Below are 16,424 nucleotides of genomic sequence, written 5' to 3' on the forward strand. Positions count from 1 at the left end.
TAGACACATGGTATCCGATAAACAACGGAAAATTCATTTTTATTTGTAGTTAAACGATGTTAGTGTAGACTTGTCCAATAATAATAAGTACAAATCCAATGTATATTTTTATTCTTTTACAATCAAATCGTTTTCATGGTTATCATAATGATGTTTCCAAATTCTTCTTTTCCATTTATAGGGTTTTCAAGTTTTTGTCTGAAAATGAAAACAAACGTTAGACTTGACAAATAATTTTCCCCTTTTTATAAATATTCGTTAATTGAAAGAAAGTAGGTATATACATGTTTGACGTTAACATAGCAGTACAGATATTGTATTAATTTATATCATTTTTTTGGAATTATTTTTTTCATGTGCTTTTTTTAACATATAAATTGTGAGCTTCTAATTTGTTAAAATACTTACAATTCTCTTTACGCACTTCCTCAAAGGCATTTTAACATTTGAGATTGTGAATGGTTTTTGGAACAATACAGTTATCTGTATGGCATACACTTTGGTGTTCATACTATTCTGAACAGTCAATATCCCTTGTGGTGGACCATAGTTCGGAACGTCGAACTTGTAAAGACAGTCAGAATAAGCTGAACATAAATTTACACGGTCTTATCTCTTTTTATTTTTATCTTATTTATCGTTGTGCATTCTATGATACACTGGAGTCAACATTGCAAAAGTTTATTACATGATTCACCAAAATAATTAAACTAAATAGCAGCTACAGTGAAGCCTAAAGAATAAGCGAAAATAACCTTGCAAGCTGAATAACAGGATCAAATAAGTAATTTCAAAGGGGGGGGGGGGCTGTTGTAAACAACAGAAGTGGAATAATTAGAACAAAACTAATAATGAAAGTGAAAATAAACCTGTCACTTCTTTTTACCCAAGAATAATAGACCCCTTGAGGATAACTGTTTCACTGCTCTCTTACAGGGCAAAGTGTTATACTTTGCCGAAGTTTTAGTAGGTAGATAATTAAGTGACGTAAATGAAACAATTGACGTTACGTCATTTTTTAACCAAACTATGTCATTTTGCCCTGCAAAAGAGCAGTTCCGCAGTTACCGTGAAGGGGTTGATAATGTTTTCCAGCCTTACGATTAAAAATGACTGTTAAAAGGTAATCTACCTTTGATGATTGTATATCATTTCCCAACAGAACAACATCGAAATTCATTGCATTGTCAACTCTGACAGACATATTTGAAATATCATTAAACTGGTCGGATAAGGTCATGTAGATATCCACAACTTCAACATCTCCAAATGACAGAAATGTCAGACCACTGGATGAAAACATCGCATCGTAAGAACTATTTATAGCGCTTGCTGGGGTTACGATGACATCTGCAACAGCGATACAGACTGCAAAAAAGATATTACTATATATACTGCAGCTAAAATTGTGAGTATTTGGCATTTTAAGGAAAAACTAGCAGATCAGACAATGTATATTCTTATAATTAATAGAAAAAATAGTAAACATTGATTTTCCCCAAATATTGCATCAAAAGAAATGAACATCTGTATGTGTTGATTTTAAATATATGTATGTGGTACTAAATGTTGATTAACATTTGATAAAAAGAATTTAAGAGTCTGGGGACCTGCATATTTATAACTTAATTCGTACAATAGTTGTACTCTTTTGTTAATTGCTTACTTTATTACTTCTAATTATCTCTGCGTGTTAAAGATCAGCTAAAGACTACCAGAAGCATGTGTTTTATCGGTAATTTTAATAAAGGGAGTATATTTCAAATCAGGGCTAACGAGAAAAATGAACGCTACGTAAAATCAGGAAATTGCATTTTTTTTTTTAATTTAAAAATGCTTTTTAAATGTAATCATCTCAATATTTAATTAAAAATACTTACTTAATTCACAGGCATATCCTTTATAACCGTGTTGGCAATTTGCACATATCCCTGTTTTGGGGTAACATTGCTCACAGTTAGAAGGACAGGGTTTTGAACATTGTGGCAATTCATCCACATCAGATGGACAGCCTGAAACTTTATTGACATAAAACTTAATCTGTATCGTGTCACATCAAAGACTTCTACACAACGTTATAAGTCTCCTCTGAAAAAATGTTAGCGTTTCAGCATGCGTTTAAACTTGTTTAGTATTGACTTCTACTTTTTTAAAAAAATACCTAGTTTATTAAATATGTATTTAATATACATTTTAAAACAAGCATGAAATCCCAATGCAATGTATTTATATTTACTTTAATAAAATTGTTATACAATAGAAATATTTCAATGTATTTAATTTATATGGCCTAATACATTCAACCCTGGAAATTAGGAACAGTGTAAGTTATTACAAACAACTCTTTATTAAACCTAAACTCTATCAACAATATCAACAAGTTTAAAGCTGTCAATGTGACAGCAAACCGGGATTTTTTTTATATGAACTGTATTCATAATCCATGTCAACCCTTAATTGATAAACATTACTTACCGTATCAAGTGAAATGGAGTACCCTATATGCAATATTTTTCAATATTCAAAAGCTGTTATTTTCATACATAATAGGAAATCAAAATCCTTGCGATATACACGCCTCTGATATATGTACAATTAATTTGCAAAGAAGAACTTCTTATTTTGAAAATTATAGGAGGGTTTACTCGTACAATAAGGGTACCCTATAGGTTATATTTTCTCCTAAATAACAAAGTTCAAAAGTTGGTATTTTTGTCATAAATTATCAGAAATCAAACATCTAGCAAACTGCACACCTTAATATATGTACAAATAATCTGCACTTCCTAGCTTAAAACCTGTAGGAGATGTTATCCATAAAATAAAGGTTCCCTTCTGGGAGCCGCCCGGTCACCATTTTCACCATTTCATTAACCGAATTTTTCCGTTGAAAATCCGGTTAAAAATAATGAAAGTAATAATTAATTAGACAGATTTTATTAGAAGTATATATCTTTACACCTTGACTTAACAAGGTCGAGTGACTCCTTTTGGTTTGAAGCATCAACCTTTCCGTTCCTGGCCTATATAACGTCCGTGACCTTTGGGCCATGTGTTTCCTCTATTGTTTAGTGTAAATATCAAAAGTATTGGAAAGATTGATAAACATGATATTGTCCAAATCATTTATTTATAAAAATACGTATCTCTCGAAAACTCTATCATTATTTTTCTAATCGAAAAAATGAGCTCACTGCCCTTCTATAAGTACTAACTCAAGTTAGCTTTGGCATTGATACTATAATTGAGCGTGATACCTGTGTAAAAATAAATAAAGGGCCACTGATATGCTTCATCTATACTACTGTATGAAAATAATAGACTCGAATTTTTGGGTTTAATACCGATTAATCGGAAGGGTGTTGTTGTTTGTTTTATATATTTTAAACATCATTTTTACTTGAAGATAACTTATTTGTTTTTATTGTTTTTTCAATCAAGCTTTGCTTATTAATGATTATCGAAAATTCCTCAAAAAATTTCGGAAATCATCTGAATTTTCTGGATTTTACAATCTTGCACATGCGCATTACATACACACAAAATCACGAAGGCTCTTCATTTTATGTTTCCACAATATCACATTTGCATGGATAAACTCAGAGATGATAAAAACAAATGCGTGTAAATATTTATTGATTTTTTTTCTGTTCATCAAACACAAATACGGGATATAACTCTAACACAGTGCATTTACCATTCAAAAAATCCCGATAATTTCGAATGTCAAAATGTTGTGTAAAAAACGTTGTTGAAGAAATGTTGAATTCTGCAATTATAGACGTAAGTTATTTACAGTTTCAAATGGTTTGTTTTGAACAATTTAACTGTTATTTTTAATGCAACTTTATAAATTTTCTCCAAAACCGTTTTGGAGCGATTCTGTAATTATCTGCTACATTACGGGTATATGGGAGGTATTTTAATAAACTGTGGTAAAGGCCTAACCACAAGCACAGTTTACATTATTAACTCAGCAGAGTGGTGTGAAATTAATGGCATTATTGTAGGCTTAAAGCTTGGTTATGCAAATGTCAACAATATACGGTGTGTCGATGTATCTATTTCGTAAACGTCCGATATCATGTGCTTTGTCAACCCGTGCTCGCAGGAGTCAAAATCTAGTATTTTCTTAAATTAGCAATGTTTCTTTCTGAATCTTTGTAATATGGCACATCTTTACTTTTCGTTTTTATAATAAGTATAGGTTTTTTTTCCATTGAAAGCTGCTTATTCTATTAGTATGCCATATTGTTTTCTATCAAGGAAGTTATATAACACCTGAAAACATGACGGTTCTAAACACACACACACATATACATTAATCTAAACACGAAAATGCACATTTACTGTGACGATTTCAGAAACTATAATTTCTATTGTGTGTCATCTTTTAATTCAACAATGCGTGAACAGACATTGTTAAGTTTTACAGGGGTTTGATCATCTTTTATAAAATCGAAAATAGATCCTAAAACTAATTTACTCACTTGTTTTGCACATTTCGTGGCATGGAACTTTGCACCCGGGATCATCATATCCAAACTCCGATAGAGGACATCCTAAACAAATGAATCACAGACTTTGAACAGATCGCAGAGCAAACAGGTGATTGATTCCTGCTCAGTTCAGTATTATCTGTTAATGTGATATTTAAAGAAAAAACTCACCGTAAACTTCTATTTCACCCAGATCAACATAAGCGTATTTACTGTAGTTCTTCGGGTAGGTCTGTAGAGGCAACCTCTCATTGTAATAAGTTACATATCGACCAACCACAGAACAAAGTATATCCACCACTGGAGGTATGGTTGTTATGTTGTATTTTTTATCATGAAAACACAAAACACCTTTTTTGTGATCGGTGGTATTCGAAACAATGATTGAAAATCCAAGAAACCGTTTGCTTAAATAGTTTCCATCTACAAAGTCAACAAGAGCTTTTTATAAGAAATGGGTTTATTATTAAATTTGATCATTAGGAAACAATCGAATTGGTAACGTGATAATACCCCATTCCTTATTTTCCGTTCTAGCGTAAACAATGATGCGTTCAATCCATTGAATCTGTTCTAGATCAACTCGCCACAATGCTAATTCATGACCACTGCCAGTTGAAGTACATTGGTATAACCTTAGGTCATTCCTTTTCCCATCGACCACATTAGAACTGGGATATGCAGGATTCAGTGTGTTAAGTTGATAGGTCGGGCGGTTAAGTGCTAGGTTTACTATGAAAGATACAGAAGACAAAAAAAAAAAACCGGCTACGGAACGAAATCATAAGTTTTAAATTTACATAACATGCTTTGATATTTAAGGTTAAAATGCAATTTAAAGTGAAGATTTTAATTTGTTTTGGGAAAAACTATTTGTCAGAAAGAAAACATTATACACATATTTTCCCTGCCAATCGAAAACTAAATAGTTAAATCATTCCATTTTGAGAGTTCTTTGGTCGACACAACGACCTTGTCAGGAAATCAATCGTTCACTGACTCGCAAGCTGACTAACATTTTTCATACTAATTGTTAAACTATAACTTTTCATCTAATGCTCACTCTTCGAAGGTACCTGATTCTACGTCTACTCTTTAGAGACCTGTGTTTTTGTATCATTCCTTTGGACATTTGATTTCGAACACTGTTCGTCATTACAAGATGTCATTGAGAAACGGAATCGATGGCTAAAAAGATTGATCAATCATTGCTTCCAATTAGCACATTCATCATCATCATTATACATGTAACAGTTTTTTGTTTTTTTAAAAAGGGCATTGTTGAAATGATTAAGAAATGAAAAACAGATCGAATTTAACGCTTAAGAAAAACGCTAGATTTATATTTACAGAGCTTGAAAAAAACCCGCATATAATAATAGTAGATGATAGTATAGTATAAATATAGTATATATAGTTTAGTATAGGTAAACAAATAGTGCCACCTGTTAAGTAAAAGGTTATACTTAATATTCCGACAAGGTATGTAGAATAAAAAAAAGTGATTTTGTGTCAGTTGCACTAAAAAGGGGTACTCATGAATACCATCGGTAGATATATTGGATGGGCGCTGCAATATGTTAAAAGTCGGAGTTTAAAAATGCTGAATGATTGCATTTTATTTGCTTTGTTTTTATGTTAAAATTCATTTAAAATTTCTTAAGTGACGATGCTCATCATCATTCCAATATCTGACATGTAGTCTTAAGTATTCTTCTCATGTTGTACTTACTTCGGCTATATTTTGCACAAGCTTCACCGTGGTATCCGGGTGCACATGCTCCAAGACATTTCCCTGTGTTATAGTTACAATGTCGACAAGAAGGCGGGCAAGGTATGGAACATTTGACCCCAAAGAATCCGAGAGGACATCCTTAATGAAGAAGGATTTAAAGTTATGATGAATAATGCTTTGACAATAAACAAGTTTTGATTTTAGCAAATGAATTTAAAATTTATTGTTAACAGAAAGGCCGTTGATTTACTTATTTCTTCATACCTTGTTACTTTTATAAGCCGGTTTCTTTTGTGAATTGAAAATCTTTGAATTTTTTGAGACTATCTCTAATACTTTATTCAAATAATGGACCTAAAATTTGGGCTTTAACACCGAGAAACCGGAAGAAGTACTGTCTTATGTTTTTTTTGCATTATTAACATCACTGGTTTTTTTTCTAAATCACGCTTCGCTAATTAATAATCAATGGAAATTTCTTTACAAAATCCGGAAATCATCTGAGTTTTTTTATTTTACAGTCTTGCGCATGCGCATTACATTCACGCTAAATCATCGGAGGCTCTTTAGTTTATGTTTCCACAATATCATATTTGCATTGATAAACTCAAAAACGAAATAACAAATAATTGAATGAAGATAAAATGTATTTACATGCAGCCTCATAATGGTTTGTTATGAATAATTTAACTGTTATTTTCAATGCTGCTTCATTATTTTTTCTCAAAATTCGTTTTGGAGCAATTCTTCAAATTGTCGCTACATTACGGGTATATGGGAGCAGAGACATAAATAACTTTGTATGTCTCTTATGGGAGGCTTTTTAAATGTGGTGAAGGTCTGTCCCAAGACACAATTAGATTTTCTAACTAAGCAGAGTGTAGTGAAATTGACAGCTTTATTGTAGGCCTAAAGCTTGGTTAAGTAAATGTAAAAAAAAATATAAACGTTGAGTCGATGTATCTGTCCGAAGACACAAGTAGATTTTCTAACTAAGCAGAGTGTAGTGAAATTGACAGCTTTATTGTAGGCCTAAAGCTTGGTTAAGTAAATGTAAAAAAAATATATATATACGTTGTGTCGATGTATCTATTTCGTAAATGTCCGATATCATATTTAATGTCAACCCGTGCACGCACAAGTCAAAGTCTAGTTTTGACTGAAAAAAAGAGCATCAGCTAAAAACTTAGGTTCTATTGATTGAAACAATGTTCTATTACAAATGGAAAGTAAAAGTCTCAAAATTGTTCATGAGTAACAGCATTGAAACATATTTATTTCGAATTGATCTATGTTGTTGGGAGTTGATTTTAATCAGCTCTACTATGCAGTTACTTTGGCAAACCGAAAGTGAAACAGTGTTTGGACCTAAGCACAAATCATCACCGCTGACAAAATTTAGTTCTTGAAAATAATCGATAAATTTGATGTAATGTGCGATGAAGCATTGTTTTTCGATGAAACCTATTTATAGATACCTTGAAAATAGTCAGATTTTAAATGTACGAATAATTTAGAAATTTTTGTAGAGTTATGTATTCCTACGCTGAGTTCAATATAGTCTTCTTCAATCAGAATCTCCGACCAGCAGAGAGTCTCTCTTTGATTGTCGGAGATTATCGGAGACAACCGAGTCACTGGTTAAACAACACTAGAGTTAAATATTGCCTTGATCCATACAATAAAAAATCAGTCATTAAAATCAACTCCCGTCAGTACATCAGAACTTTGATTACCAATTACTACTACTTCACACAGATCAAGGTGAGCTGTTGTAGAATAACCTGGTCTTTTGTTGTCATTTCCTTCTCTTGTGTTGTAATATATCACGAAACGGCCTTGTACTTCACACGTTATACTTTTGAAATTAGATATAGTAGATATGCTATTTCCTGAATCATGAAAACATAAACGACCATCCTCTTTGTTGGTTGTATTGGACACGTATACAGAAAACCCCAACAATCTGCTAGCAAAAACACTGTTGGCTGTAAGGTTAAAAAAAAACGGCACAAGTAAATTACATATATTGAGAATAACATCAGGTTTTTGTTGCAATTTAGATAGTTGAAATGTTAGCATATCTTTGAAAACTAGTCCATTCTTTAAACAAGAGGCCCAATGGACCACATCGCTCATCTGAGCAACACTGGCTTTATATGGGCGTTCAAAGAATATTGTGCCATGTGGCCACTCGGTAGATTAACCACAAATGAATATCCGTATATTCACTAATTGTTGCATATACTTAATCTTCGACATATCTTACCTTTATAGAATACCCTTTTGTACCGAAAAAAGATCATATGCAATATAAATAACTTAATTTTCAATTGGTGTTCACGATTAACTTCCAGTTCCCTTTATTTTAGCCCCCCCCCCCCCATTACTTTATAAAACGATTAAAATAAATGAGAGCATAAGGGTACACTTTCTCTCTCCACTCCTTGCTACTTATTGTATTTCAAAACATTATATATGTGAAAGAGGAAAATTGTACCTCAATGCATCAGAATGAATGCGCTCAATTCCTCAAATTAAAAACATTGAACAATGTAATTGGCCTTCTCTGTTATAGACAATTGTCATTTACCAGGTATGAATTCATTTCGTATGACCTTTCATATCCTTACTCACTTGATTGAACAAAAAATAAACTTAACTGAAAATGTTGTCACATATGTTAAAGAGCTATAATTCAAATTATTGTATTGGCAGGCATGTCGCTCTTTTGTAATAAGGCCCATCCATTATTTTCATCTTTATCAAAAATCAACAAATGTGTACAAACAGATATGATTTTCCATTGCAATAATTTTTTGAGAACACCGATAATGCTTTTATCCTCGTAACAATAATGTGGCAGGCCTATGGAAACGGTTTATAAGGCATTGTTTTCATTTACTTGTGTTCAAAAAACTATCAAACATTTGTGTAGATTTTATGCAATTCATCGTTGAAGAAGGGGCTCCAGAGAGTAATTACAACATACATGTATCATCCTTTTAGCAAGATTAACCAAAATTTCAGTGTAAATCGTAGAATCATAAGCAAGATACATAGCTTGGTTTAAGTCATGTTTTTGTTCACATGAGGATAGCTGCATTTGAAATATAAACAAACTAGAGGATGACCTCAGCTTTGTGTACAAACATATAGTAGCATTGTGCGCAAAGCTCTGTATCTTGCTTATAACTCGAAGCTTGACTCTCAAGTTAGTAAAATTATAGGAATTTGTAAACAATTAAAACAAGAGAAAACTGCACTAAAACAAAGAGAAAACTCAATTTATTTTTCATGATATATGTACTTTAGTTATATATTTCTAGCAGCGAGAATAATATCCGTTTTGATTGAAATTGCTGAACATCTTAATAGAACATGTTGCATTAATCAACTATTACGTAGAGATAATACCGAATTACACGCACCACCATAATTTTACCCCCAGGGTGGCCCCACCCTATCCCCTAAAATCATGGTTTGAAAAAACTAGAATGAATCAACACTACCTGAGGATGCTTCCACACAAGTTACAGCTTTTCTTGCCGATTGGTTTTTGAGAAGATTTTTTTTTTAAATTTCGCTTTGTATTCCTATGTAAAATTCGACCCACCCATTGTGGCCGCACCCTACCTCCGGGATCATGGTTTGAACAAATTTGAATCTACACTGAGGATGCCTCCAAACAAGTAACAGCTTTTCTGGCCCTAACTGGTTTTTGTTGAGAAGATTTTTCTCTATGTATCCCCATGTAAAAATTTCGAACCCCATTGTGGCCCCACCTTATCCCCGAGGATCGTGATTTAAAAAAATGAATCTACACAACCTGAAGATGCTTCCACAGTTCCAGCTTTTCTGCCTAACTGGTTTTAGAAAAGAAGATTTTAATGATTTTTCACTATACATTTGTATCTATAAATTTGATCCCCCACTGGGGCTCTACCGTACCCCCTGGGATCATGGTTTGGACAAGTTTAAATCTACACTCCTTGAGGATGCTTCCACACAAGTTACAGCTTTTTTGACCGATTGATTTTTGAGAAGAATATTTTTAAAGATATTTCGCTGTATAGTTCACCTCAGGTGAGCTAACAATTATTTATGTCTCTCCTAAATGTACACGCACATCAGCAAAATTAATCTCCGTTTAGACTGAATAGACGAGAAAATACTTAAAACTAGCCTAAAACACATTGCAGTAATTAACTATTACGCAAAAACCATACCGTATTACCATTAGAATATGTATTTTAGTTGTTAAAGTACCGTACCTGTTAATGTATCTTATTTCCCGCAAGTAACAGTCAGCTGTCTTAGTTTCCAATATCTATTTTTGATTGTTACGTAAAAATTACAAAATAGAGGCAATAGTTCCCCTAAGTTGCAAACCGTAATTCATGAAAACGAAACAAAAATGAAAACAAGCTAAAACAACCGTCAAAGGTAAAAATGTCAACGCATTGGAATATTTATTCTCAATTTACTTCACAAAATCGGCATTAATGTATCTTGCACGTTTCAAATATTCATTTCGCACGCAAACTGTTCCACAACAACCAAATTTATCTTTGTCAGATTGACCAATTTCATATACGTTCAAAATGGGCGTTTCTTTGTTTCAAGGAGGGTTTTCAGATATGAAATACCGAACCCGAAGTTAAACTGATTGACCCTCATTCTCTCTCTATCTTATTATCATTTCCGTAAATTACTCAAATTAGCCCTTAATTTTTGCAATTTATATTATCCTTATTTTAAGGATAATTTATGCTACACTACGTTGAATTCGACTCAGTAGTTCTTTAGAAGAAGATTTTTAAAAACGCACACCCCTTTTTTTCTACAGTTTCAAGGTTTTCTCAGCTTTGGATAAAGATAGGTCTTTCATTTCTGCAATTTATATTTGCCTTACCATAAGAACACTTTGTGCTAAATTTGGTTGAAATTGGATATGCGGTTTTAGAGAAGAAGTTTAATATGCGAAAAGTTTACAGACGGACAGACAGACAGACAGACGGACGGACGACGGACAAACTGTGCTCAGAAAAGCTCACTTGAGCTTTCAGCTCAGGTGAGCTAAAAATCAAAACAAATTGATTTGATTTTGTTAAAGGCATTTCATCCATCAAAATATGCACTGTATCTTACCAAATGGTGCATTATCCGTTCGATAAGTTATCCATATATATGCTATACTCTTTATGTCTTCGAGGTCTACTATCCATGTGACATCAGTTGGAGATGCCTCAGATGTGCAACTGTCACCAACTAACGAGAAGTTTCCATCTACCGCCTTGTCGGAGGAATATTTCTCAGAGGACTGCCATGTTGGCTTTTTCTTGGCAAGGCTCACTACAACAAATAGAATTACTTTAAAGGCTAAACAAACAATCGACCTGTATGTTGGTTTAGATTAATCATTTGCTCGTTATATAAACGATTGCAAATATTTTTCCTTACATGAACCTAGAGAATAGTGAAAATGTTCAAATATTTGCAAATGGTTAAAGGATGTAATAATGGATACCCTATCGTTAGACAGTCGCTTTACTGTAAATCACCGGTATTAACTTCTAAATAATATGCCTATTTCAAACGTAAATGTCAGTATTAAAAAGTAATGTTATCTTAAAAAAATATCCCGATAATAACTTTGGTGGTACGTGATCGAATCTTATGCATGGAAGCTTCTTGTCCTTAACAGGATTTCATTACGTAATCAACCAAAGTTATTCCCGTAAACGTTTAACACCATGCTTTATTTATTTGACAACAGTCTATTATGCTATCATTCTAAGATAAGAAACCTTTATGTTTAAACGTTTTAATTTAAAACCATATGATGTGCAACAGCTTGCGGTAAATAACGCACAAAGGAATTCAGTGGAAAAGTGATTTACGGCAAAATTACTGTGTACTTTGTAGGATCTTTTTATATTTGACTACCAATTGAAAATAAGTATTCAACAAGTCATATGATTTTGAATTTTTTTTCCACAGATGCAGCGAGTTTTGTTTTGCATTGATTGGATCTTAGGAGCACGCTTCATATTTCCACGAAATCAAGTGACGCCAAACTACTGAAGGCAAATTAAACTTCCACTCTTTTTCAAAGTAAACACCTTTTAGTTCACACACTTTTCATGCCATTAGCACATTTTTAAAACGCATGCTCGCGCTATTATTTGTCAAATTTTTGTATAATGTCTTTTGTGTCAGATCATTGATCATTTAGGTCAGAATATCTCTGTTCACACAGTTTCGACTTAAGATAAGGAAATTAAGCGAAATCCGTAGGTTTTTTTTTTGGGGGGGGGGGTGCTGCAAGAGCCCAAGATATCAGTATTTTCATTTTCAAATCTTCAATTCCAATTGTGTTTCCAGCTGTAAACCTTTGTTATATAAAAAAAAGCAACATTTAAGAATCCTTTGGTTTTATTTAATTATTGCCGGGTGCTCCAAAGTGTCCAGTTACGTCAGCGTTTTTGACTAATTTTTTTAAGCGCTTATCGTTCATTTTTTGCAATAAAAAGGGCCAAAAAATCTTAAATTTGATTGAAACATTAAAACAATAACTTTCATAACTTATTGTGATCTAATATGAAATATTGTTTATTTTTATACGCTTAAACTGTACATTTTTTTCATAAGGTAACATGCGTACACAATATAAAACAATTAAAATATGACATGCTCCGTGAAGCATCTCTTATCCTAATAACTAATCTGTATATTTTTAAAGGTCATTAAAAATATACAAATTTTTTCGTATTTTTTTGAAAAATACGTCAAGATTAAATACGAAAAGTTTCGTTGGTATCATGCGAAAAGTCCGCTCACAATCGAACTTGTCCGCGAGCTTTTCTAACAACCCTCGTACACACGCTTTGATTGTGAATCATATAATTCCTATGATATAAAAACTGCCAATTTAAGTTCTTTGATGAAAAAAAAATCTTAATGCTTTTTCTTTGAGTTTAATAATTCAAATTCCCTTTTTAGTTGTAGTAGTGTAAAAACCTGGCTACAAAGATTTTACACCGTAAAATATTTTATATCAGAGGACTATCATAAAGTATACATTACAATTCAATTTGTTACTTCTTTGGGTTTCAATTATCAATCTAAACAAAATCCAATAGAAAAAAAATATATGGACATTATTTTCTTATCAAGATCATAAAAAACGCATGGTAAGACTTGCAAAAAACATGGATTCTTAAAAAAAAAGGATTCATACTTTACATAAAGAGAATGAACTTACTTCCCCTCCCTTGAGGAACTATACAACTCCAGAGAAACAAAACAAATATCGTGTACAGCATGGTGCTTGTCTTTCTCAAGCTTATGAACTTTTCTAAAGCTAAACTATCTTTTAAGTGTTCCGAATGCCAGACTTATTGATCACAACATCAGAGTCAACTCTGCAGAACATGTCAATGTTTGTTTAATATCACCTAAGCAATTCTGTTGTTTTAGTATTTTACAACTTGTTTTGATTAAAATTCAACTAACTTAAAAAAAAAAAAAAAAAAAAAAAAAAACCACATGTTGATAAACTGTCTTTAAAAGGGGGAATAAAGTGCAAATACTTCACATTGCCTTGTGCTGTATAGAAAAATACAAGCCTGCATTAATTTAAAAAAATGACAAAATGAATCAATAAAAAATAATTGTTCTTATCCCCATGTGGAAAAGTTTACTGATCTAAATAAATACAATTAACTTTCTCTCACTGCAATATAACACGTAATATGTTTATGACTACCTTTATTTATGAAGGTATGTCTGTCTTTAATTTTTTAAAATGAATTATTCAATAGTCTGTTTGCTACTGTGTACTAAACGGTACGCATACTGACCAGACATTTACCGATCTTATTTTGCAAAATAAGAAAATTATTCCTTTGATGAAATGAAATATGTTTTTTATTTACGATAGCACCTTGTTTTGAAATTAAGAATATATTTTTAAGAAAATATTAATTTGAAGTTAATAGACAAATTTATTAGTTATGTACTTTTTTTTAATTGTAGGGATGCTTATTGGTTGTTTATGCTGTTAAAAACCCGTTTGTATGTTTGTTGGTTTTTTCACAGTATCGTGGATAAACTGTAAATGGTCGCTTTTGAAATGAGGAATAAGTTTTGTTATTCCTCTTGAATAGTTGAGGGATAACCGTTTTGGCTGTAGGAGGCCGTTTATTGTGTCAAAAGTACAGCAGCTTCATGACAAATTTATTGTTTTATTTATTTGAAATGTGATGTAAATAAAAGAATAAAACAAACATTTATAAAAAAAACATAGATAGTCTACGAGACTGTTTGTGTCTCCAATAATATATTTGTTTTTCTAGTTGTGTTTTTCTCAACATATGTTTCAATTTGAGAATACAATTTGCTGGTTTTTATCTCATTATAAGTGCACACCGTCTATATAAATGTACTTTATTTCTTTGTGTTAATAGTTATATGTCTCAACTCAAGCAAACTACAGTGCATCGCCATTTTTTTTAACTTTAAATCACCATTGAATTAATGCAAATTTTGTCTGTCGTTGATTAAACTAAGGCAGTTAATTTAGGGTATGGACTGAATATATAAAAATTGAAAATTTGAAAAATGCTTCAGAAACTACAAAATACTAAAAACTAATAAATGTTATAAAAATTATATATATTTTCGAAATTTAAGAAATCAAGAATTTTGACGATTAAGGAAATGTTAAAAAAAAAAGACAAAAATAAATCTGTTCACTTTATAACGTTTCTGACATGATAAACCTGTCAAGTATAGGACTCCGATCATGAGGGTTGTACAGAGATAAAACATGATAAACGATGTGCATTAGGGTGCGACACAAATAAACAGGTAAATTAACGAAGCTACTGCTTCAGACACGTGCGTATTTGGATTATGCATACACATGGTACACAGGTTTTGTGAACTAAGAGGGGTTTCACACCTGTAGACTGGTGACTGAGTTTGTGTATAATAAACTACTCCTGTATAACCAGATAAAGCAGAAAAATAAATAACACTGTGCAAAATCATGCGTTCAAAAGATAACAAATGTGTATAGTCCGTCAAGCAGTTTTAACGAATCAAGAAACTATCAATATTAAGTAAATAATGTAAAAAATAAGTATTGTTACTTATTTAGTCACTAAGAAAATTAAAAAAGTTACAATTCACGTATCAAAGTCTTATTTTGCTTAGTGTAATCAAACTGTTATTCCCGAAGTAATTGCATTGATTATTAATTTGGTGGTAATTTCTAAAACAACTTTTTTCATGCACTATGGACAGCAATTATATATTTTTCTCTTTATAAATAAAATAGAAAATTTTGACAAGGAATGTAAAACAGGAGGATCAGATTCCCCGTGCCATTCTACAAAGTATGTAAAATATACTTAGATATTATTAAAAATGTCATGGCAAAATTATCTGAAATAATGACAATATTAACAAGATAAGCGACAATATGTCTCTTAAAACAATATTGCTTTGAATGATCGCTATTTTTCTTCATCGCCTTGAAATTTTCATGCGAAGTACGGTACACAATTGACTTAATTCAAAAGAGCAAACAATTTTCCAAATTTGGCGTTTTCGCGGGATTAAAAAAATGGTTTTGAACAATATATTAAGTCATCCAGGGTTGATGATAAAAAAAAATACATAGAAAAGATAAAACAATGCAATACAAAGAACTGTTTACATACGAATTTTGGGTTTATCATTTAGCGGCGCTGACCGCGTGAAGTCACAGTTAATCTCGAAACAAGTCGGCTTCATCAAAAAATCCTGTAAGTGTGAAATCGAGTTTTCTCAAAATATCTCGAAAAAGTACGTATGCAATCGCAGTCAGATATTCAGGAAGATTGGTTTTTCACATAGATCTCCATAATAAAAAATGACAGTCACTACACACACCCTTTAAGCGTTGTCAAAGTAATTATTCGGGCAAAAGAACGGAATTAAATCGATATTGTGTCATTATTACAAGAACCTATCAGTATGTTATATCGTAAACAACGACAGGGGAAAGCCTGGCCGAGAACTAAAAGCAAATTTACACACCCTTTATTTGATTGATTAAGCTAACATCTCTCCCAGTATTCTTATGTTCAGTTCTCTATAAATCACATCACATTACTTTATTAGAGTTCTTAGATAAGTTA

The 16,424-nt window shown here is 32.0% G+C and overlaps 2 protein-coding genes across 2 annotated transcripts in view; one reads left to right on the forward strand and one right to left on the reverse strand.

Moving 5' to 3' along the window:
* The window catches only part of LOC109618231 (scavenger receptor class F member 1-like), a 248,321-nt gene that overhangs the window by 128,812 nt on the left and 103,085 nt on the right, over window positions 1-16,424 (forward strand). The window lies entirely within an intron of this gene.
* Window positions 1,028-5,524, reverse strand: LOC105328017 (uncharacterized). The gene is made up of 6 exons (XM_066078489.1): window positions 5,500-5,524; window positions 5,013-5,231; window positions 4,671-4,922; window positions 4,491-4,562; window positions 1,881-2,018; window positions 1,028-1,368 (listed from the first exon to the last, which is right to left on the reverse strand). Exons 1-6 carry the CDS (start codon window positions 5,522-5,524, stop codon window positions 1,028-1,030), a joined length of 1,047 nt encoding a protein of 348 aa, XP_065934561.1.

This window comes from Magallana gigas, chromosome 1 (assembly GCF_963853765.1).
Source record: "Magallana gigas chromosome 1, xbMagGiga1.1, whole genome shotgun sequence".
Lineage (NCBI taxonomy): Eukaryota > Metazoa > Mollusca > Bivalvia > Ostreida > Ostreidae > Magallana > Magallana gigas.